This window comes from Osmerus eperlanus, chromosome 7 (genome assembly GCF_963692335.1).
Source record: "Osmerus eperlanus chromosome 7, fOsmEpe2.1, whole genome shotgun sequence".
Taxonomy (NCBI): Eukaryota; Metazoa; Chordata; class Actinopteri; order Osmeriformes; family Osmeridae; genus Osmerus; species Osmerus eperlanus.
This window is the reverse complement of record NC_085024.1, coordinates 21,167,601-21,190,687: the sequence shown is the minus strand read 5'-3', so window position 1 is coordinate 21,190,687 and position 23,087 is coordinate 21,167,601. Positions and strand designations below refer to the sequence as shown.

The 23,087-nt window shown below is 42.0% G+C and overlaps 3 protein-coding genes across 7 annotated transcripts in view; 1 reads left to right on the top strand and 2 right to left on the bottom strand.

The window, feature by feature from the left end:
* Positions 1–589: 589 nt before the first annotated feature.
* mboat7 (membrane bound O-acyltransferase domain containing 7) lies at positions 590–6,657 on the bottom strand. Of its 3 annotated transcripts, none has more exons than XM_062465825.1 (9): positions 6,549–6,657; positions 5,754–5,833; positions 5,506–5,635; positions 5,230–5,356; positions 4,919–5,075; positions 4,112–4,307; positions 3,516–3,668; positions 3,233–3,409; positions 590–2,979 (listed from the first exon to the last, which is right to left on the bottom strand). In XM_062465825.1, exons 2-9 carry the CDS (start codon positions 5,827–5,829, stop codon positions 2,547–2,549), a joined length of 1,449 nt encoding a protein of 482 aa, XP_062321809.1. In that variant the 5' UTR covers positions 5,830–5,833; positions 6,549–6,657; the 3' UTR covers positions 590–2,546. The 3 variants fall into 3 exon arrangements, with proteins under 3 accessions (XP_062321809.1, XP_062321811.1, XP_062321812.1); XM_062465827.1 differs by having other exon boundaries at positions 6,545–6,655; XM_062465828.1 differs by lacking the exon at positions 590–2,979 and having other exon boundaries at positions 3,229–3,409.
* Positions 6,658–6,976: 319 nt separating this feature from the next.
* Positions 6,977–23,087, bottom strand: part of rps9 (ribosomal protein S9) — a 36,243-nt gene continuing 20,132 nt past the window's right edge. The window contains exons 1-6 of one of the 3 annotated variants that reach the window (XR_009930787.1): positions 9,021–9,130; positions 8,427–8,539; positions 8,180–8,302; positions 7,804–7,990; positions 7,514–7,674; positions 7,079–7,240 (exon numbers count right to left, since the gene is read on the bottom strand). Coding sequence is in view for 2 of the 3 variants with exons in the window: in XM_062465914.1 (XP_062321898.1) it covers positions 7,063–7,240; positions 7,804–7,990; positions 8,180–8,302; positions 8,427–8,523 (585 nt within the window). In the remaining variant the exon portion in view is untranslated. Of the gene's footprint in view, positions 7,241–7,513; positions 7,675–7,803; positions 7,991–8,179; positions 8,303–8,426; positions 8,540–9,020; positions 9,131–23,087 lie in introns of those variants that run through there. The other 2 variants (XM_062465914.1, XM_062465915.1) reach the window with 2 other exon arrangements.
* Positions 9,919–20,286, top strand: rbfox1l (RNA binding fox-1 homolog 1, like). The gene is made up of 12 exons (XM_062465864.1): positions 9,919–10,329; positions 13,778–14,014; positions 16,835–17,014; positions 17,323–17,376; positions 17,474–17,566; positions 17,647–17,716; positions 17,849–17,908; positions 18,037–18,175; positions 18,267–18,306; positions 18,408–18,475; positions 18,696–18,777; positions 18,946–20,286. Exons 1-12 carry the CDS (start codon positions 10,252–10,254, stop codon positions 18,988–18,990), a joined length of 1,146 nt encoding a protein of 381 aa, XP_062321848.1. The 5' UTR covers positions 9,919–10,251; the 3' UTR covers positions 18,991–20,286.

Genomic DNA, 23,087 nt, shown 5'->3' with positions numbered 1-23,087 from the left:
AAAACAGCACTACAGTCAATAACCATATGCACATCATTATCACACTCAGGCAAGATACGGTGGTGGAACCAACTCCCCACCTCCATCAGAGACACTGATTGTCTCCCCACCTTCAAGAAAAGGCTCAAGACGCACTTGTTCCGGGAGTACAACGGTACTTAGGAATGGTTTGCTGGACCCCATGTTAGTTTCCTCAAGGATCACAATGACTCTTGCTTAGAGTCTTGCTGCTCTTGTTGGTTAGTGGTAACTGATTTAAATTGTTGTACTCGCTGTGAAATATTTTTACTGTTGCTTGCTTTTCTACAGGTACACTTGCACTTATAGCGATTCATGTTGTTTAATTGTAACTTGTTTAACTACATGCTCTTGTGGTTCTTCCCTTTGGCACTTATTTTGGTTGTTCACAATATGTGCTTCATGTTTTGGCTACCCGCAATGTTTTTGTGGCTATCTTGTTGTTATTATCAGTGACCTTTGCACTTTGTAAAGCTCTCTCTTGGAAGTCGCTTTGGATAAAAGTGTCTGCTAAATGAATAAATGTAAATGTAGGATTAACTGAACTACTAAATAATCACAAAGGCAAATATTCTTTGTGGAAGCAGTGAGCTTGTTTGTAACAGTTACAAGGCAGGGAAACAATCATAATAATATTCAGGTGAAAATATTTAAACACGAATATACACCAGAAAATGTAGAATCAATTTGAATAGTTCATAGATTAAGTCACATGCACAAAAGTTATATATCATTTTGGATTTGAATGCAAAATGGCTGATCAAAACAAATATTTTTACTCTAAAGAACAGATATAAAATGAAATTACAGTTTAACAAGATTCTTAATGGAAATAAAGTCTAAGGTTTCATGAATTCTACTCTCAGAGCAGCCCATTACTTACAAACCGAGAAACCTGTTTTTTGAGAAAGCAACTGGAAAGACAATGTGTCTTGAGGACAAAGCAAACAAATAAAGTATAGCCTTTACTCAGTGCCTGACACTCAACATTCTTTTATAATATCAAACTGTTGATTAAAGGTCAGTGAATTAGGTAAAAATGCTGAGTTTATTCATATCTAGTTAAACAAGTTAGTCCAAACCCTGTGTGGTCCTGATGGCAGTTGAAATGTATGGCAGTGGAAGGTCTAGCTCTGTCCCAGTGACTTGCTGTTCTCAGTAAAGTGCACAACCTTCATCTAGCTGTTCTCATGCACCTGCTGTTTACAGAATTGGGTATAATTTAAGTCAAGCTGTGTCATACAGAGCACAAAATAAATAAATATTGATAAACTTGAATCACTATTAAGCAACAACTAAAAACAGAAGAGGAAAGGGAGAAGGACCAATCAAAGACGATTAAAGGACAAATTAAAACCCTCATTTACACATCCTGACAGAGAACCAATCTGAAAACATCCAAAACTACTACAATCACAAGTGTACAATTTTATTCTGCCAATTTTCTGTTTTTCAATACATGCCCTAATTTAAAGTGGCATGATGTTTTTGGATCTAATAACTTCTCCTGATTTTTTAAATATATTTTCTTTTATTTTGAGCTTGGAAAAAGCTGGTCAAACATTCCAAATTGACACTTGGTATTTACTATCAGAACAAGATATCCAGGTTCTATTGCACCTTGGATGTACAGATACTTGAGCAGACCTAAGCTCTACATTAAGCCCCATAGAGCATAAAGCTCAGTTTTATTTAAGAATGGAGTTTAAAGAGTTTCATTAATCCTCTAAGCTGAATACTGTCCTTGAGAATTTCAGGATACTTTAATTGTATTAAACAATTGCATTTTTAGCTAAATACCCCTCCATGTGCATTCAACAGACAATTATGACCTTGTATGTGCTCATCATAATTCAAGTCTGTTGTAACCACCCGACGAGAACTACAAACACAGTCGCAACAACTTGCAAAAAAAAATGGAATGTGGTTTGTCAGGGCACAAGAATACACAAGTTGCAGACTGAATCTACCCCGTCTTCACAGTAGAAAAGGAAGAACGCTTGTCCAGTTAAGTAAAAACCTGACAATGAACAACTAAATGAATATATAAACAGAGGAATTTTCGCGTCTACAAATCTTTTTTGAGGTGATTTTGTCCAATAGACTAGATTTAAAAACATTGAAAGGAAAACTGATTCACTTGGTCTTGAAATAACATCACACAAAGGTTGCGTACATGTACATAGGGGAGCGAGGTCAATTATGTACAGTCCCAGGACGCATCTGCGATCCAAACATACAGTGACATCCAAACATACAGTGACATTCATATAGAGTTCATTCATCCTTTGTATTTCTTATACCTATAGACAGGGCTACAGCACTTCTTGGACAAAATGAATTGTACATAGTTCCATTCATGTCAAACAACAATCAGATTTAACTTAAGTAAGCAAAGTTTCCCAATAACTTATCCAAATAAGAGAACATAAAAGAAATGAGAGAAGAAACAGTGCAGTGCATGTAGGGAATTGTAGTACTGTAATAACCATGACCTCTTCCTCCCGTCCTCCAACCCTGTTTCACTCTCATTCTGTCTTTTCTCGAACATCCTCCTTCCTCTCCTCCACCTTCTCTCCCTCCACCTTCTCTCCCTCCACCTTCTCTCCCTCCACCTTCTCAACCCTCTTTCCTTCCCTCTTCCCTCCCTTCATCACCCTTCCCAGAAGTATGCAGCCCACGGCGATGACATGGATAATGAAGTAGATAGAGGTCCAGTAGTTGATGGTATCACTGGCCTTCAGCAGGACAAAGCCCATGCACATGTAGTCATAGGCCCTCATCTTGAGGAACCAGTGGACCCAGTCAAAGATATTCTGGCCTCGAGGCCCCAGCTTGGCCCTGACTGAGGACTCCATGGCCGACTCGGCCGCGATGCACAGGGGGATGGTCAGGAAGGAAAGGTAGTACCCTGCATGGAGCCCGTGCCAGTACGCACTGATGAACATGGTCCAACCAGCCCTGAGAGAAACACAGACAGAAAGGTAGAAATGGTAAATGGACTGCGTTTATATCGAGCATTTAACGGCATCTCACGGTACATCCAAAGCGCTTCACATGTTGCCTCTCATTCACCCATTCACACACACTCACTCACTCACAGCGATGGAGCTGCCATGCAAGGCGCTGGCCTGCCCATCGGGAGCAACGTGTGGTTAAGCAGGTGAATAGATCCACTTAAGAGTACCACGATGGTGACGGCGAAAGATCTTACCGGAGTGTATAAGCTTTGAAGGGTGAGTTGGGGTAGATGTAATGATGCAACCACCACTGCACAGTCATGTTCCAGTAGCGCATCCCGTGGCGGACCTTTACACAGAAGTCTGTGTTGTAGCAGTCAATGTTCTGGATGGTCTTGAAGTCGTACACGGCAGGAACATCCGGATCCAAACTGGACACACAAAAATATTTGTTTTGTCATTTTGTGATCAAGTTCTTAACACACTGAACTTGTTGGCTGTTACTAAGTGGCAACAAACCATCCAGTAAAACAATACCTGTAGTTCACAGTGGGGCCGCCTCCTGGTTTGGACAGCGCCCCCTCTGGGTAGCAGCCTAACCCTGCACTGATGCAGCCAGCCTCGGCCCCACACCACGCTGCGTAGAAACGCATTCTGAACACGAAAAACACCAGTGTCATGTAGAACAACCTGAGGAAAGCGTGAGAGAGAAGAGAGAGAATTCGAATAAAAGGAATTGTCAATTCAAAAAGATCAGCTCTTCGTCTCCGAAATTGAGTTGGGACTTTAGCCACCTGAGGAGAAATCAAAGTGGTAAGATGAATCAATGCATTTTGCCTTCAACTGCAAAACCCTTGTGACCAGGGCTCAAATTAACGTTGTCCCGGGGACGATGAAAAAGATTAAAAGAAATTGCAAATATATTTTCAACTTTTCAAAACCTATTTTCCAAAACCTTTAGAAACTATTTTTTTTTTTTTTTTACTTTTTTCAAACCTTTCAAAACATTGTTTTGAAAACATTGTTTTGAAAACTTTTAGTTGATTTTTTTTTCAAACCTTTAGAACCTTTAAAAAAAAAACTTTCTGACTGGAATGCATATATTTGCTGCCATTTTAATCACGGTTTAATACCTGAAGAAGTAGTTGTGCTCCAGGAACTCTTCCGTACGGACATACGACAGGGGGTAAACAGAGTTCACAGCCAGGAACAGACCCGCGTAGACGGGCACCAGTTTCAGCCTCTGCAGGCAGGGCTCCTGGCCGGGTAGGGACAAGGGCCTGGGCTGCCTCAGCCAGTCCATATAGGTCTGGAAGCGGAAGAACGGTCCTTTTGGGAGATGAGGGGACACGATAAAGGGATGAGGATGCAGCGTGAAAGGAGAGGAAAGTGGGAAAACAAGGGGAGGGGGACACACACAATTTGAGCACACAATGGGGATCATTAGAGGACAAAATGGTTGAACACAGGGAGTGGGAGTTGGGGAGGGTTGTAAATGAAGGGAGTGAGAATATAAAAAAAAGAGTTACAAGAAAGAGACAATTATAGCGAAAGTGAAAAATATATGGGGACTCACACAATATTGAACTAGTGGCAGAGAGTGGGACAAAGAAGAGACAACAAGAGTTAAAATGGTTGAAAAGCAAATCGCGGTGCCAAATCATACACGGTACATTTGAAACAAGCACAGACAGTCAAGCTCATTCATGCTGCTCATTCACATTCATCATCTTCAGCATGACATAATGCTCAGAAAGGATCCAATCAGTTGCAAAAGCAGTCCGTAAACATCATCCTGCTTCCCAGACATCATGCAGTCTCGCCAGAATACACATGCCTGTGGAAGAAGCGATGTGCGGACCCTGTTCTGGTATGTCAATATGGGACAGGAGGGGAATGTGGGATCCTATCAACAAAAACCCCCAAGACCTGGGCCTTACCTGTCATTATACCCACATAGCAGTAGCTATAGGCTACAATATCATAGAGGGAGGGCTCCTGAGATAGTCCACCAATGACAGGGGACTTGGAGAACGAGCTCACTTCCTTTTTCTTCTCCTCATGGAAACTTTTCACCTCATTGGCTATGCTGACCATCTGTGTGAAATGCAAAGGGGAGAGGGTTTGGGGGATTACGGGTGTTACGGTGTTTACGAGCCATGGCAATGTGCGGCAGCCAATACGGTCTGTCCCGATACTTAGTTGTAACGGTAAGCGGAACGTTGCACGTGTGACTATGTGTTGTCTGTACCTTCAAGGTGAGCAGCAGCTGGATGGCATTGGCAAAAGGTGTTGGTGCTGGAAGGTTGAACCATGTGACCATGCGGAAGAAGAGGAGGTACAGGAAACTCCACCCGAGAGACAGAGCAGGGGCCATCCTAACAGAGACACCATAGACTGAATATCCTTTTACATCAGTAAGGGTAATAATAAGGTAAAAAGGGAAGGCTGAATGTGTGATTGTGATGGTATGCACCACTTGCTGTGGGAAGTATTGGTGATGAACTATAGAGGATGGCTGACTCACTGCCAGTTGCTTTTGATGATGACCCATGTTCCCAACACCGTCAACAGAGAATGAAGTGTATGGATTTGACATGTTGCTATGGTGATCGAAAGTCCCACGAGCAATGCTGCCCCCTGTTTCACTGGAGGACCTGGGAGAAAAGGACACCAAAACTATACATTACATACACCACACAAACCATTCATTTACTATGTAAAAACTAGGAAGTGTATGTCGGAGGAAACATTCTTTAAGAACACTTAGCCTACTTAGGTAACGGAAAAGAAATCCGATTGGGATGGAGGCAGCGAGAATTCCCAAGTAAACCAGTTCATCGGGAGACATCTCTCTGCGTGAAAACACAGACAGATGTCACTCAATGTTGTGCTCGCCATCATCTGCATCTTCAACCTCATAAAGAACAGCTCAGAATGACTATCAGAGCCACCATCAACCACATGCAAATTGCACAGGAACTCAAATAGACGGTCTGTCTCTCAATGGTGCAAGAACAAGTTGACGCCAGAGCGTATACTGTTTGATACAAACTGGAATGCAGACACTGCATGCAACGCCACTAGCTACCCTCGTCGTGGGTAAGTGACATTGCCTGACAGTAGTGATGGGCATTCCGGCTCTTTTTCGTGTGCCGGCTCGTATGGCTCAGCTCACTAAAAAGAGCCGGCTCTTTTGGCTCCCTAACGGCTCTTTAAAAAATACATGTTTTAACTATGAATTTGACTATGATAGGTGTGAAAACAATTTGATTAAATTATTAAATGAAATCATACTCGACCGTAACCACATATCTTTAAAAATGCATTGATTTGTCATGGCTCTCCGAGTTTTGACTACTGAGCTGTAAGCAGGAAAGACTAGCTACTGCACTACTTCTCGTTTCATAGGAAGCGTGGTATACGCTGTCGCTGCTAGCTAGTTACCTAGCCTTGCAAGCTAGCTCTACCTAGTGTATCTTTCCCTCCCCCCCCCCCCCCAGTATTGGTCTTTTTCTTTCCTGTGTAGACGTCAAATTAACTCAAACATATCTAGCGTTACGTACTTACGATTTCAGATAATACTGTCTTGATACATTCAAATTGCGTCAGTTCTTGTTTTCGGTCTTCAAACTGCCATTTGGTCGTTGAACTGATTACTCAAATCTACTTCCTACTTGCCAGTCATTAGCCCCGCCCATAACTGTGCCGCTTTTGCGTTAACCCGCATACCTATGTAGCCGACAAGTTACTACATATCACAGCAGATAGGAGCCATTGTGGCCAGATTCACATGCGCATTCGAGTGATATCTCCAAGTCTCAATTGAGTCATGAATAGTTGTCAATTCTCATTACTTCTTGCGAAACCCCTCAACTCCAGTCTCAGGATTCAGTGAAACACTTCCATTTAAAATCCTGACCTATGCGTTTGTATTCCCCCCACCCCATCTAGTCATCCACCCAGTAAGGCATTAAATAAAATTCAATCAGAAGAGGTTGGTCAAACCAAAAACTTTATTGAAAAAAAACAGGGACATCAGGAAGCCTCAGACAGCCAATACTTCCAGGACGACATTCCCATTTTAATCCTCCTCTTCGTCATCAGCTCCTCCAGCTCCACCCTGGCCCTTCTTGGCATTCTTTCTCTTGACGCGCCCGGGGCGACCCCCCCCATATGGAGAGCGCAGGGAGAAGTCGATGTGCTTCTGGCTGTCCAGGCGGACCACGAACGAGGGGATGTTGACCACCTGCTTGCGGACACTGAAGAGAAAATAAAAAAATTAAGTGGTCTAGTTGACCTATAACTTGTTTCCTTAAATGCTAGCCAATTTTAAATTGGATGGGTCCACCAAATGTTCTAGTTCCAAATTAAATCAGGTTTATTACAGGCCTCATTGACGAGGAATTCTTGACACCACATTAAAGTCTGAATATTCAGTTAAATCATCGGCCTGCTATTCTTGCAAAGCAACAAAAATTCCTTGGAGTGGTAAGCAATAACCACTGCCCGAGGTGCAATCCCCCATACTGTACCTGTCAGCCATCACGCCACGGTGGCAGAGAATGTGCCCCCTCAGCTGGCAGGATTGGCTCTGGGCAGAGCTCACTGACAAGGTATACGGTAAGAAACCGAATTGACCTTGTTGAAATGTTAAAACCGCGCTCAGCGAGGAGCGATAAGACTCGGTGGCCCTCTGATGAAAGAGTAAGAATCGAGACGGCAACTCGTGAGTCTTCTGCAGTGTCAGTTTGGAAATTGACACTATTCGTTTACCCCCTTCTGCCCAGCAGGGTAAACTAGGTAGCGAAGCCCTGATACATACCGAATGTGCCTCTGGCGGATCAGCACGCGGGCGTGGTGGATGCTCTTGGCTAGCCCCAGCTTGAACACCTGTGTCTGCAGCCTCCTCTCCAAGAAGTCCTCGACTTTCAGGCCCAGGATGTAATCGAGCTTCATCTTGCCCTCATCCAGCACACCAATCCTCACCAGACGCCTCAGAAGGGCATTACCTGAGACAAATGGTCTTCAAATGTAAACGTTGTACAAAACGAGCCCAAAATGGAGATTAAGGACGTTTACACTGGCTATGCTAAATGGCCTCATTGACGAGGAATTCTTGACACCACGAGAAATCTGAAAATTCATTAAAATCATCGGCCAACAGTTATGCGGTAAAATACTAGCGCGAGGACAAGTACCTTCAAACAGACGCTTGGGGTCCTTCTCGTCCAGAGTGAGCAGCTCTCTGGCGGCCTTGCGGATCTTGGCCAGGGTGAATTTGACCCTCCACACCTCACGCTTGTTCCTCAAACCATACTCCCCTGAAAGGTAGGAATTACAAATGTACGTTAGACCTACTGAATAACCAAACCACCGCCAATCATTACGGGTTTACGGCGCATTTGGCATAGTTAGTCTAAATCTTGACCGCTTAAAAGTTCTTACCAATAAGCTTGAGCTCCTGGTCGAGACGAGACTTCTCGAAAGGACGACGGGGGGTGACGTATGTCTTGCGACAGACCCAACTCCTGGCAACGGGCATGGTGGATCAGAAGTGCCTGAACCAAGAAATGGGAAAAAAAAAAAGGTTTTTCCATGCACACTAACCAGAGACTATTTCAATCAATGTCTGATGTCTTGGTAGCAACCTAGCTAACCCAGCTACTATTTGCAAGATTTCCTTTTTCCAGTAGTCTACTTTAACTATCCACGTATCCTACATTCACATATCCTACAGTCATCAACTACCATACAAATTGTTAGTAAAAACTATGCCAAGATCAAAGCATACGGCACAATAATGCAGACAGATTGCCGGCTAGTTAGCTTGCTAGCAAGCCGCTGCTCCGCATTCCCCCAATGCGCTACTAGCGCTAAGCACATGGCGAATAAACGTGAAATATAAGGACTAGCGTTGGAGGAACTTTGGGCTAATTTGTTAAAGTATATTCACATGTAACCCGCATATTTCAGTTTTCATGAAGCGAAAGTCAATCCTATTGCCTTTTTCAATAAAGATAAGACGTGGGTCTAAATTACCTGTCTTCCTCAGGCTCGTGCAGTAAAGAGGAAGTAGAAACAGCTTTCCCAAGAATTTATTGAAATCCTGCGAACTACATTTCCCATCATGTTGTAGTGTACGACACGATTCCTGAGTGACGTGCGATATTTATCTCCCTCTGCTGGTCTGGGGTGAATGAATCGAGTCGTGGCAGAGTTTGTAACTGTGCTCAAAAAAGTGATCAGAGTACTGAAACACGTTTAAGATTTAGAGCTGCAATGCAAAACACATTGTTGTGTCTCTTTTTTATTGTATTTTTTGTGTCCGAACTTCTACGAACCACCGGTCTCGGACTCTACAGTGCTGTGGAGGTTTACATTACATTACATTTATTCATTTGGCAGACACTTTTATCCAAAGCGAATTCGAAGAGAGAGCTTTACAAAAGTGCATAGGTCAATGATCATAAACAACGAGATAGCCCCAAAACATGAAGCATACATTGTGAAAAGCAAATAAGAGCCAATGGGAAGAAACATAAGAGCATGTAGTTAAACAAATTACAATTAAACAACATGAACCTCAAAAGTGCAAGAGTGTACCTGTAGGAAAGCAAGCAACAATAATATAATTCACAGCGAGTACAAGTAGTTAAATCAGTTACAACTAACCAACAAGTGTAACAAGTCCCTCAATAAGTGTTCCTGTATGAAATAAATGTTCCTGGAGGAAATAAAACATCTGATTTAGGCTACATGAAATTAGCCAGACTGTAGTTTGAAGTTTTAGCAGTGAATATATCCCTTAGAAAACAAACCAGAAACGGTAGACAGCATGCATGAGATAGAGGGCCAGAGAAAAGCTTGGGGGGAGGGGGGCTATTTTTAACTGCCCGAAACAGAACCCTTCACATGTGCTTCTGTCTGTCATATTGACCAACTGACAGACACACGCAAGTTCTCTGCTTTTCTCTGTCACCTTGCTGTATCCTGTCTTCCTCCTTGGGCAGGTTGACTGTCGTTCCGTTCAAGGAGATTGTGTTTGTTTTTCATAAACTAAGAGTTTAGCGGTTGATTCGTGAGAATTCTTCACCTGTCTCATCCATCTGGATCTTCTATAAACTCTACTCGGATTCTATTTTATCCTCTTTTTTTTCTTATTGCCTCGCTTTTTTTTTACCCTCGTTTATAATACTTCACCCCGCTTCACTCCTCTTTTTCCTCCTATCTCCCCATTTCTCCCTCTCTTCTCATTTCCGGGCTATGCGCTATGCTCTCCTCTCCTACTGTGATTCTTCAGCCTTATGGACTGCCTGTCTACCCACAAGGCTACCCCAGCTTAGTACAGGTAAACTCCCTTCTCACTCTGCACCTCCCGCTTGTCACCTTTCACTTTCTTTACAACTTGACATCTGGCCATTGAAAAAAAAGAAAGCATTTCTTTTGTATTTCTGTCTCAATGAACCCATAGGCTCATAGAGTCATAGACTGTTAATTACCCTCAACCAGGGTTCTACCACCCCATGACCAATAATGACAAACAATCCTTAAATGAGTGTACTGTGACTAATGTGGACTGAAATGTCGCACAGAATAGTAAGGCAACATAATATATTGCGTAATTCCAAAAAAGGCCTGTATTTTAGATACAAACCAGATAAAGGAAGTTACTGGGCCTGACCTTGTACAATAGCAAACTTGATAGTGTTAGGGTTGCAAGAAGATGGAAGATCCAATTCGTTTTATTGCAAGGACACAAGTGTCTTTAGTTCGGTCTCCCGGTGTTATTTATGCCAACAGATAGTGTGTGAGTGTGTGTACACAACAGGACCCTCAGCAAAATCGTTAGGGAATAGCACTACAGATGCAATGTGTCTGGAATCTATCAACCATGTCTCTAGTGTGTAACACTGTATATTTAGCTGTGCTCCAAATAGCGAGAGACTGCTTAGCTATCTTCTGCAGATAAAGAAACCAATAGTTTGGTGTGTGATAGAGATAACATCAGGGACACATTCTGTATTTTTAAGTGTGTGTGTGTGTGTGTGTGTGTGGGGGGGGGGGGGGGTTTGTTGTGTGTGTCCAAAAGTTTGTGTTCACTGCAGTCGCTGACACACTAAAAGGCCACATCTGTGGTTCCTGTCGCTGGGGTGTAAATCCACGGGCAGCTGTCCCCGCCAGAACCTGGCTCAGAGTCGTTGACCTTTGACCCTGAGGGCTGACAGCTGAAGAGGGGGAGGAGGAACACAGACGAACAAATGGCGATCAAAAAAAAGACTGCTAGGAGGAGACACATGGAGAGATACTGTACATTTGTTCGCTGACACAGGGACACTGTATAGGTCATTCACGAGACTGTGAAGGAGATGGAGAGAGGGAGGTGGAGGGGGGGATGTCAAAAGTATCAAATAGATTCCATTATCACCTCTCTTGAAACCTCCTCCTTGTATGGAGTGACTTTGGGAAGGTCAATATTGCTTGTTGGGTGGTGGAGCGTGGGCACAATACATGCAAGCGAGTCAGTGTTGACATGTTCTATGCCATGTTCCAGTTGCTCCCGTGTGCCACAACATCATAGTCAGAGAAGCCTTGTGGAAGCTAAAAGAAGACGTGGTATTTAGTGTGTGTGCCAACCCTGGAAGAGATACTCTATTCTGATCACGCAAACCAACCATTTGCGCTAACATGGATGCTGTTGTGTTATACCGATTATACTGTCTTGTGTTCTATTGTTTGTGTTCAACATCGAACTATAAATTCAGGGATCTCTGTGTTATCTTGAGAACAGGGCAACGTATGAAGTGGAAATTAGCCAGGCGTTTATATCAGGAACAGGGACGTAGTGTTTCCTATGAAGTTGTTTGCAACAAATAAATATAAATATAATTAGGCCCATGCGTTCGGGCACTGTTCTAGCATTGGTCCCACGGGCACTGTAGGCCTAGCATTCACCGCCAACGCCAACGGGTTTCGCACTCTTCTTGTTGCTCATAGAAACTAGCAACTGCTGCATACAGAACAGATTTCACGAGAAACGAACTGGGCAACATGTTCTGCTTCGTCACTGAACATTTTATTTCTCACATCGCCATGAAATTAGGGTAACATGGGGGCCAAAGAGTCAAGCATAGGTAGCTAACTTTGGCATGAGGGGTATACAATATCCATCAACTCGTAGCGTCACCTACCTAGACAATCTGGCTTTCAGCAGCTTTGATTTTGGATTCTAATCAGACTGAACCTCTTAAGCTCCTCAGAACCTGTTCGTTCATCTATCTTTACTCCTTCGCACCCCTATGAGTGAAACAGCTGATGGAGAGACAAAGAGGAAATGTGGAACAGTTAATTAGTTAGCTCGTGTTACAGTACAGCCTATCCTTGAGTACTGTCCGCTTTACAAATGTCAAACAACAAAGCGTTTGCTGAAAGACAACTGGAAACATCATGCTTCACATGTTTAGAACAAAGGACGATTCGTAGATATCCTCACATCTCAGAGGGATTTTTCAGAGGTTACCTTTATTAGACTGACAACATTTAAGTTATTAATTGAGTGTTTTGAATCGATTGAATTGATGATTCAAGGTAGCTACCTTCCCGTAGGAATAGCTCTTGATAGGTATATGCGTGGGAGTGTGTGTATGTTTGCAGGGTGGGTTATAAGGTGATTGACAGGTACAGATGACCACAGCTGGCATACAACACTTCAGACCCCCTCGTTTAAGCACTCCTTTGATTTGATTGGTGGATGAGTATAACTTATGGTATGGTGGGCGGGCAGATTGCTGGCATTAAAACATGCGGCAGTTGTTGGACAATGCATCAGAGCACGAGGAATTCGACAAGGGGGTAAGACATCTCTCAAATTCCTTCTGATGTGTCTGTACTCTTCTATGATCTGGTCAATTCAGCTTTTCCTGTGTTTTCATTTGTGTTTTCGGGTGGTAAATTGACAAAGATTGATTTAAGTTGAAAAAGCCGTTAGTTTTAAATGAGGTGAAGTTGTGTAGAGTCTCACAACAATTTTTGAGCAGTGTTGACATGAATTTGAAACATCACTTTTGTGTAACTTTTTGCATGTCTTTTCTCATACGTACTAAATAAGATATTTGAAAATGGCTTTAGGCCACATTCAAGAAGATTTTTGAATAGTAAATTCTTGATTTGTTTGAGATGTTCCTTAGCAACCTCATTATGGGATGGACAATGTTTGCATGCAATTATAATCAGTGCTCTTCCCATCCTCTCTGTTTTCTGTAGAATAGAGTAAGTCTAAATTTTATTAGGCTATCGGATTATGAATACTTCAAATTCTTTCCTTAAGTCGTTTTAGTGGAAGTAGTAATTTGATTCAGAAGCTTTCAGGTGGTACGTTGTAAAGGGGGAATGTCCCTGTACTTACTGTAAGTCGCTCTGGATAAGAGCGTCTGCAAAAAAAAAAAGACTAAATGTAACCAATGGTCAAATATCAGATTGCTATAACAGGAATCAGATTGGATTTCATCATGTGGGCAGGTAACATGTTTAAGACAGAGTATGTATCACAGCGTGATGAGGTCATCATAAGCTTACATTTACATTTAGTCGACACTCTTATCCCGAGCGACTTACAGTAAGTACAGGGACATTCCCCCGAGACAAGTAAGTGCCTTGCCCAAGGACACAACATCATTTGACACAGCTGGGAATCGAACCAGCGACCTTCTGATTACTAGCCCGATTCTCTAACCGCTCAGCCACCTGACTCCCAGGCTTCCTACTGACTAAGTGATGCCTTCCTCTCTTCCCCATCGCAGGGCGGGCCAGCCCAGGAGGCTGGTCTGGGCGGTGGTGACCCCTCCCTGCCCCAGGTCTATGCCCCGCCTCCCTCCTATCCTCCTCCAGGACAAGCTCCTCCCACACCCACAGGCAGACTCCCTCCTCTGGACTTTGGTGGCGCCCACCCAGGAGCAGAGTACCAAGAACACCACCAGCTCAGAGTCTATCAGGGCCCGCAACATGAGGGGGCGGAGACACTGGCAGCCAATAGCGCGGTAAGAATTTTTTGATTGGTTGCAAAGATGTTGGCGTGGTAATATAGAATTCTCTGGAATTCTAGAATAAATACACAATGAATGGACATTTAGATTAAACATGATTGAACACCAAAAATAAGGACAATTATCCACATTAAATCATAGACTTTATATCAATGAACTGAAGCTAGATCAATTTACTCATGAATGTCATGTTGTCCTGTGTTGGACAGAAACATGGACTCACAGTACCGGGCTGTCTCTATACTTAGGTCCACACCTCACTGCGGTGCCCATGTAGGGAAATATGTTTGACACCAAGTAGAGATCAGATACCGTAGGCAGCTGGCAAGGGATCTCTCTCTCTCTCTCTCTCTCTCTCTCTCTCTCTCTCTCTCTCTCTCTCTCTCTCTCTCTCTCTCTCTCTCTCTCTCTCTCTCTCTCTCTCTCTCTCTCTCTCTCTCTGTCTCATTTGACAGGTGATTCTTAAATATGCTCTATATTTTGACATCATTGATCATTGAAGTTTTCAATCTATTATGATGAAGGAAGACGTTTTTGTGATTTGACCAAATGTAAAATTGCAAAGTGAGCAAATTAACAAGTAGTGCATGTATTTAAGTTCAGTACATACAGGATGAGAGATATAATAAAGGTGAACTATTATATAATATTTTTTTAGGCACATCTGTTGTAAATGTTGGTTTAGGGTGGGGTGTAAATCATTAGGAGTAACAAATGAGATGCTACAGAAAGATTAAGATATGTAAATGTCTTTTATTCAACGATCCTTTAATTGTCAGAGTTGGAGAGCACGGGTTATTTTCTATAAAGACAATAAGTGTGATTTAGATTGTGTTTGTGTAATACCAGATCTGTTACCACAGTGTCACTAGCTGTTACCACAGTGTCGCTAGTGAATGCACGAGTAGAAACCCTGCTGTGATCTGACACTACTGGACATGTCCTTGACTCAGCACATTTCTTCCTCTCTCACAACTGGTGTTTTACGGCCCTTGGTGTTTATATATTCCATCACTAGAGCCTCTGACTTACTCGGTCCCTCCTGTGACGTCGCCGTGGAGGGGGGGTCAGGGGTCAAGGCTGACGGGATGTGCCCCCCCCCTCCGAAATATCTCCCAGGTTCAAAACCCCCCCCCACATTTTGCATCGTGACATGATACCACCACCCAACTCAACTCCTTTTCTTCCACCCCTCCCCACCCCCACCCCCACTGTGTGCGTGTGTGTGTGCGTGTGCGTGTGTGTGTGTGGAGTTTCCTGGGGTGAACGTGTCTCTAGTACCCTTCTGTTTCCACCCCACTTATTAATACACGCCCCCTCGGAATCTTGAATAATGACCCCTTAACCTTTGGCAGAAAACAAGCAGCACCTTGACCCCAGACTGACCTTTTAGAATGTTCTAGTTTTACTTCTACCCCCCCCCCCCTCCCAATGCCTCCCCATTCCTACCAACCCACTCAAGCTATTTATGCAAGTCTTTTTCATTTCCTACTTAGAATTTATTTTTTACTTTTCGTTTTGTGCTGCTCTGATGACGTTTTGCACTTTCTCTCTAAGCCTCTCACTATTGTATTGCTTACACCTGTGTTTTCAACTCTGCATACGGGGATCTGTATTTTGAATTGCATTAACATATTTTTGTAGTTTCAAGATACTTTTCCCTCTTGCTCATTTTTCACTTTTGCTATTTGTTTTCCTGTCATATTGCTCCTTCTTTCCTCAAACTCACTTGTATTTTTCTTCTTCTTTCTTTTGTTCTTGAATAATTTAATACCTTTTTTTTTAAATACTATGTAACCTTTTGTGGCTTTGCAGAAGTTAGGTTGACCAACACACACTGGCATCGTGGTGCATTTTGGGATATGTTTTGGTTTGGTCGCACATTACTATACTGTATATGGGTTTGCATGGGGGCATTTCAATTACACTGTAGTATGTTTGTAAAAATTGTAGGTTATTTGAATTATTATTATATTTTAATGAAGATTACCAGAGCGACCTAGGCTTTGAGTCGATGTATAAGCCTCTTCTCTGTATGTGCAGTAAGATAGCTGCAGTTTGTCTGAGGCTCCCATGTGGGAAGCTTATATACATTTACTCTAAAGTACATCAGTATAAGTGGTGTCACGTCTGAGGTAAGAAAAATAATTTAACCTGCATTATTCACTTAGTTTCAGATGTCTAAAATCTGTTGGCAAATATACTTTCTAACGGGCATGTATTTATAGGTGCCTCACTAAAATAGCCTTATTCACGCCTCCTCACTTTTGCCTGAGAGGGATCTCACTGGGTGCTGAATGCTCATTTGAACTTGAATGTGATCACTTGATTCCATGAAAACGATCTACATGTTTTGTCTAATGCAATTTGATGCCAATTTAGTTTTTAGTTGAGTTTTTCCATGAACATGTACATTGTTTTGAGAGATTCTGATTAGGGAGTTGTAATCAAAGTGCCAGTCTCTTGTAATTCTCCAAGACTAAATTGTAATTGTCAATTTAGATGTGGTCAAATGCAAGTCTGGAACTTATGGTATTATGTTCTTAGGATTTACTTTGTGATTTTTCTTCTTTCTCCATCTATCCTTTCATTTCTGATCCCATCTCATTCTCTCTGTTTCTCTCTCTTCCCCATTCTTTCTCATTCTTATCTCCATTCCCTTCTCATTTTGTCTCTCATTTTCCTAACCCTTCTGATGCTCCCCTTCTGATCTCCTCTTCCTCCTCCTTCACCACTGTCCCATTCTCTTCTTTCTTCCCTGTCCCCCCTCTCTTTCGCTCTGTGCCTCCAACCCTCCCTTCTTCCCCTCGTCAGGACGACTCCCTAGCTCAAGTGACCTCTGACCCCCAGTCTCTGACTGTGGCTGTGTCATCTGGGGGCGGAGCGGGGAGTGGCAGCGATGAAGAGGGCTCGGGCAAGGCGCAGCCCAAACGGCTGCATGTATCCAACATCCCCTTCCGCTTCAGAGACCCAGACCTACGCCAAATGTTTGGGGTGAGAGAAACACTTACTGGACCTTTTCGCTTGTAACATAGATTTACATTTAGTCATTTAGCAGACGCTCTTATCCAGAGCGATTTACAGTAAGTACAGGGACATTCCCCAGAGGCAAGTAGGGTGAAGTGCCTTGCCCAAGGACACAACGTCATTTGGCACGGCCGGGAATCGAACTGGCAACCTTCAGATTACTAGCCCGATTCCCTAACCGCTCAGCCACCTGACTCCCAGGTTGGATCATTATGATCCATCTGGTTTCTGGGTTTACGCTACACAACTCATTATGTAAATCCGTCCATTTTCAGCAATTCGGCAAGATTCTGGATGTGGAGATCATCTTCAATGAGAGAGGTTCAAAGGTGAGTGATCACCCAGGTCAAAAATGTACATGTCAAAATGCACCCTGATCCTTTCTGACGGTAGATACTGACAGTTGTGACCTTTTCAATCCTACAGGGCTTCGGGTTTGTCACCTTTGAAAGTGCGATGGAGGCAGATCGAGCTCGGGAAAAACTCAACGGAACAATTGTAGAGGGGAGGAAGATCGAGGTGAGGGAGGGTTTTCAGTCTGTACCTCAGATCGGTGTTCGCCTGCTGCGGGCATTATTCATTCTGTGTTCTCTGTTCAGGTAAATAATGCTACAGCCAGAGTTGTCACCAAGAAACCCCAAACACCCATTGTGAACGGGGAGGTTCCAAGTAAGACACTTCGAAATACTTTGAGGCACATTTTTGATCATTTGAGGGAGGTTGCAGATTGCTGCGGTGGCTGATGGTTTGACTTTCTCTGTTTTCTATGCTTGTTTTCTCCTTCACTCTACGTTCCTGAAGCCCCTGGATGGAAGATTAACCCTGTCATGGCAGGGATGTACGCGCCTGAACTTTACACTGGCAAGTCTTCTTATTTTATTCTAATTGTCTCAGTAAGATCTTTGTTATGCTTCACCTTGACGGCAACCTGTTGTCTGTGATCACTACTGTTTTCTACAACAAACTGTTCCCCTCTCTTCCTCTCCCAGTGGCTAGTTTCCCGTACCCAATGGCAACGCCAACACTGGCCTATCGCGGCTCTGCCCTGCGTGGGCGGGGCCGAGCTGTCTACAATACGATTCGCTCTGCAGCAGCAGCCACGCCCACCGCCGTCCCCGGCTACCCTGGGTGAGATATTAACCCATCCAGACTGTCCTTGTGTTGAAACTGTGGGTTCCCCCGGACAATCGCGTGACTTCGTTCCTTTTGTCTGTTTCAGAGTGGTTTACCAAGATGGACTCTACGGAGCTGAAGTCTATGTAAGTTTCAAGAGCGTTCTACCCGTGTCAGTATTTTCTAGTCGTATCCTATGTTGATGATCTGAGCGCGTCACTGATGAGAGTTTGTTGGGACTTGTTAGGGGGGTTATCCTGCAGCTTACAGAGTGGCACAGGCGACATCTGGAGCCACAGCGACCTACAGTGACGGGTAAGAACAGGAAACACTTACAGAACACTGCACAGCACACTGACTGATCTGAATCACGCCACTTAATAATAATAATAATACATTTGATTTGTAATGCGCCTTTCTTGCAATCAAAGCGCTAAAGTAGGCCTACAGTAAAAAGTTTCAAAGCATTACAGTACAGTAAAAAAGGGGTCTAAACATAACCCAATGTTTGCTTGTTTTGCGTCCCGTGGCTCAGGTATGGCAGAGTCTACGCCACCACCACAGATCCCTACCACCACTCTGTGGGACCCACAACTACATATGGAGTTGGCACGATGGTGAGATTTGTTAAAGACCCCTTCAACTCCGAAATATACAATCTTGGTATTTATCGGCAATCATCAGGAGAATCACGTGTTAGTCCTCATTTCCCTCAAATGAGGACTAACACTAAGAAAGACTAAGAAGCTGTCCTGTCTCATGTTCCCTGATCTGTTCACTTGCAGGCCAGTTTGTACAGAGGAGGATACAACCGCTTTACCCCTTACTGAGCCAACTAGCCCCATTCCCTGGGACCGGCTGATCACACTGACACAGAGCCACTCTTGTAATAGAAGAAGCAGGCGATGACAATAGAATGGACAGGATATGACATCATATTCTGGAAAATTCCTGTCCACATCTTTTCCCCTGAGAAAAAATGAACTGTACTTGTAAATACTGATGGACCCTTTTACTATTTATTCTATAAGAAAATACATCCAATTTAAAGGATATACAGTATATAGTTATTTAATCAGAAACTTTAGATTGAATTTGCATTGGTTGTCTCACAGAGATGTGGCCAGGGTTAAAGGGTATTTAGATTCTGCCCCCCCGTTCTATAAACAATGCTCTCTTGACAATTCTGTTACTTGATGACTTGATAACATAAGTTCAACAAAGTTGGTAATGATACACGTTTTTGTCAATGGGAGAATTCTAGTTATTTTTCAAGAACCAGATTGTATAGCAACATTTTATACAGAGTTAAAATACTTATTTTTGATGTCACTGGTTTTGTCATAAATGTAGCACAAGTGTGTGTATGTGGGTGTGTGGTTTTGTGTGTTTGTGAAAGAAAGGGTGTGGGGTTGTGTCATAATTTTGAATTAACCGAGCACAACTGATGAGACACAGCAATGACACTGAGTTAACCGACACAATAATCCTCGCCAAATCTTTTCGAAATTTTAGAATTAGAACTTAGGTGTAGTTTTAATTTGACTTGCTTTCCTAACAATCTACCTCTGACGCTAAAACAGCTGAATCATACCTGGCGCTAAATCTTTCACAAAATCTTTTTTTAATGCTCTTTTCTGTATGCTCAATGTTGAGTCACTGCCACTATATCCTCTAAACCATCAACTGCCTGATGAGCCTATTGCCACTATGGTGCTTTCTCTAACATTTATATCTGTATATTTAGATGATTTAAGATTAGGCAGTGATGATGTTCTGAAATCGATTGGCCAAGAAGTAGGCTGCACATTGGGGCAATCTCTTTTATTCAGCTTCGCTTCCTATGAGGGTTTTTTTGTTGTTGCACCAAGTGCTTATTTACTTCAACAAGCCATCTTTGTCACATACCCCACTGTCTAATCCTAAATAATCTACTTTCCTACATATCTACTTTCTCTGATGTCTTCTTTGTCACCTGCCTTGTTCTGCTCTGTTTGAAAAGGCATGGTCCATTGCATTAGAATTTCTTTAAATATTATGAGTTTATCTTTTCATCTGTCCTTCATTTCTATCTCTGTACTCTCAGTGTTTGCTGTTTAACTTTCATTAAAACCTTTTTTCTTCTCTCTCCTCTCCTTATTGATTCTTACTATCTGTGTGTTCTACCTGTGTCTGTTCTTACATTTCTCTTTCTTAATGACTGAAACCAGCAGAATTCACTATAACGGCATGTTCTGTCATCATCCTCAAAGGAACAGACATTAGACACTATGGCCCAGTTTCCCAGACATAGATTAAGATATAGTCCTCGTCTAAAAACATTTTCAATGGAGATCTTCATTTAATATTTCTCTTAATTTAGGACTAGGCTTAATCCATGTTTGGGAACTGGGCCTAAATGCCTTTCAGAGGACCACAGCAGCTACATCCATTTCCTTCTACCTCGTCTTGTCTTTCATGAATTTGTGCATGAAACACATCAAATAGCATTCAATTAGATGCCAACCAATGGGTGATTTGCCTTTATTTAGAGGTCTGTCCTATGTCCTGAATCTGTAAACTTTAACTTGTAGTTTGTCAAACGCTTTTTTCCTACTGGCTTTATCCATTATTCAGAAATGCAGCATTGCATTTATCTATTTATTTGTGTGTTGCTCTCCTTTTTATTAACCTCCTTAATAAGAACAGAATTAAAAACATATCTTTGAGTGGCATCTTTTACTTTCATTTCTACTTTTTGTTATTTCTACTTTCAACCTCTTCTAGTTTATCTCTAGTTATCTATTTAGGATTTATCTTCATGTCCACAGCAAGTCCCCGTTGTGTACTTTCTCAGCATGACTGTCATTCCTTGAAAGGAACTTTTTCTGCTTTAATTTAGTTTCTTTATCTTCTTACCGCTTGGCAAATGTGTTTGTTTGATCTTTTCTTTCTTGATCAAATGAAAAGTGTCCATCTTTACTTTTCATTAGATTATGTCCCTCTGTTGAACTTTTTCATTTCTGAATCCTGTACTCCTACTTTGATTTTCCTGTGTAATATAACTTTCCTTTTGTTCTTTGCTTTAATCTCGAATTTCCCCTGACGACAGGTCTGTCGTCTCTTTTCCTACTTTGACTCATTCTTTCCTTAACAACTTTCATTTCTGTAATAACAAACTCTCTTTTCAGTGTATATTCTTTAATATTCCTTTGTAGTTGTAGAGCATGCCACTGTCTTTTCCTTACTATTTTGTTGACTGCATTTTACTTACTATATATAGCAGCTCAGCTTCAGTCTTTTAACTTAAATCGCTGTATCAACTTTGTTCTTTCGCTTTTAGCATGTTGGCTACCTTCTTTTTACTTTATTCCTTCATTGTCCTCTTGTGTTTTCACATTTCTGATTCATTTTAGTGCCAAGTAATGCAAGTGATACACCATTTCTGTCGTTGTCGTTCAGTGTCATTGCTGTCTCTCCATTGCTGTCTCTACAGTTCATTAAAACAATTTTGCAATAAATGCCTTTCTCTAATATGGTCTGTTTGGTCATTTCCATGGATCTTGTAGTGACAGTACCCTACTGATAAACCACAGAGATCCAGTTCCATTAGTGACAAACACGTCTTGCATCCAGTCACACTGACCACACCACCTTTTACTCCCTTAGGTTTCCTGAAGTACCCCAGCTCTCCCCAGTTGTTCTTACAATATTAGTCTGTATTCCATACATTTTTCTACCCTGTCATGATAAGACAAGGTAATTAGGTCTGAAAGATGAGATGGACCTAAACCAAAACCAAAAGTTTCCAAAAATCAACACAGCTAAATCACCATCAAATACGACAGAGACCAAAGCACCCTTATACTTGAATTTTATTAAGTTCTTCAAAGAGAGAAAAAACATATTTACATCACAATATTTACAAAATGGCAGTATTTTATATCAATAAAAATCCATTGAATGCTGAAGCAGATGGAAGGAGAGAAGGAGCGACGGGGACTTAGTTGTGAACATCCCTTAGTTTCAGTTAGTCAGCTGAAACAGCACCAAAGCAGTGCAGAAGCGATACTTACTAGAGAATGGCTAGCTGCACTCTGCAAAACATCACTAACAAAGTCAACATAAGGACTAACGAAGAGAGGATAGAGGACACACACTGATGGGAGAGGAGGGAGGGTGAGCGTGCAGGGAACAGGCGGAAGGAAAATAGAAGTGGGAGATGAACACATCCAAAAGACAAACATGAAGAAAAAAAGTTGAAGCGTCAGTTGTCAGGGTTGATGGGAGGGGAAAACAGGGAGTTGATCCAGTGCAGTTGAAGACAGCAATGATGAAAGCAGGAGTTACTATATATATATATATATATATATATATATATATATATATATATATATATATATATATATATATATATATATATATATATATATATATATATATATATATATATATATATATATATATATATATATATATATATATACTGGGATTTGACAAGGACTTGACAGGTAGGGTTGTGGGAGCAGTAAACATCAGTCATAAGAGGAAACAATGAACAGAATGAGATTCACATTTAAAGAGAGAGCGTTAGTCATCAGGAATAGGTATATCATTAACTATGCAAAAATAAATGTAATGGAATTTTACATTTTTGAAACATGGGAGGTTAGCCGTGTTAAATGTGACACCAGAACAGAAGTTCAGTCACTGTGGAAGAGGTTGATGATTAACTGGGAAAAGACGAGACATCGAAACTAAAAGTCCAGAAGTCTTCTAAATGTGGCCTTTACAATCAATAAATTAAAAAGGGGGGTCTTACATACCATTCTAAATAAACTAATTGCAGCAATTTAACATTACATTTACAGTATCGAATCCTAACTTTGTCAAAAGTTGTAATTGAGGATGAAACACTGCATGTCCTAATACATTAGCTAAATATGTA

Bases quoted from the DNA above. Each gene is read 5' to 3' on its own strand.
- mboat7 (XM_062465825.1), bottom strand. From the start codon at position 5,829: ATGTCTCCCGATGAACTGGTTTACTTGGGAATTCTCGCTGCCTCCATC. The intron at 3,669-4,111 runs GTATTAAACCGT...CGCTTTCCTCAG, and splicing joins GAGCACAACTACTTCTTCAG to GTTGTTCTACATGACACTGG. The intron at 3,410-3,515 runs GTATTGTTTTAC...TTGTGTGTCCAG, and splicing joins GGCCCCACTGTGAACTACAG to TTTGGATCCGGATGTTCCTG.
- rbfox1l (XM_062465864.1), top strand. From the start codon at position 10,252: ATGCTCTCCTCTCCTACTGTGATTCTTCAGCCTTATGGACTGCCTGTC. The intron at 17,377-17,473 runs GTGAGTGATCAC...TCAATCCTACAG, and splicing joins TCAATGAGAGAGGTTCAAAG to GGCTTCGGGTTTGTCACCTT. The intron at 17,909-18,036 runs GCAAGTCTTCTT...TTCCTCTCCCAG, and splicing joins CGCGCCTGAACTTTACACTG to TGGCTAGTTTCCCGTACCCA.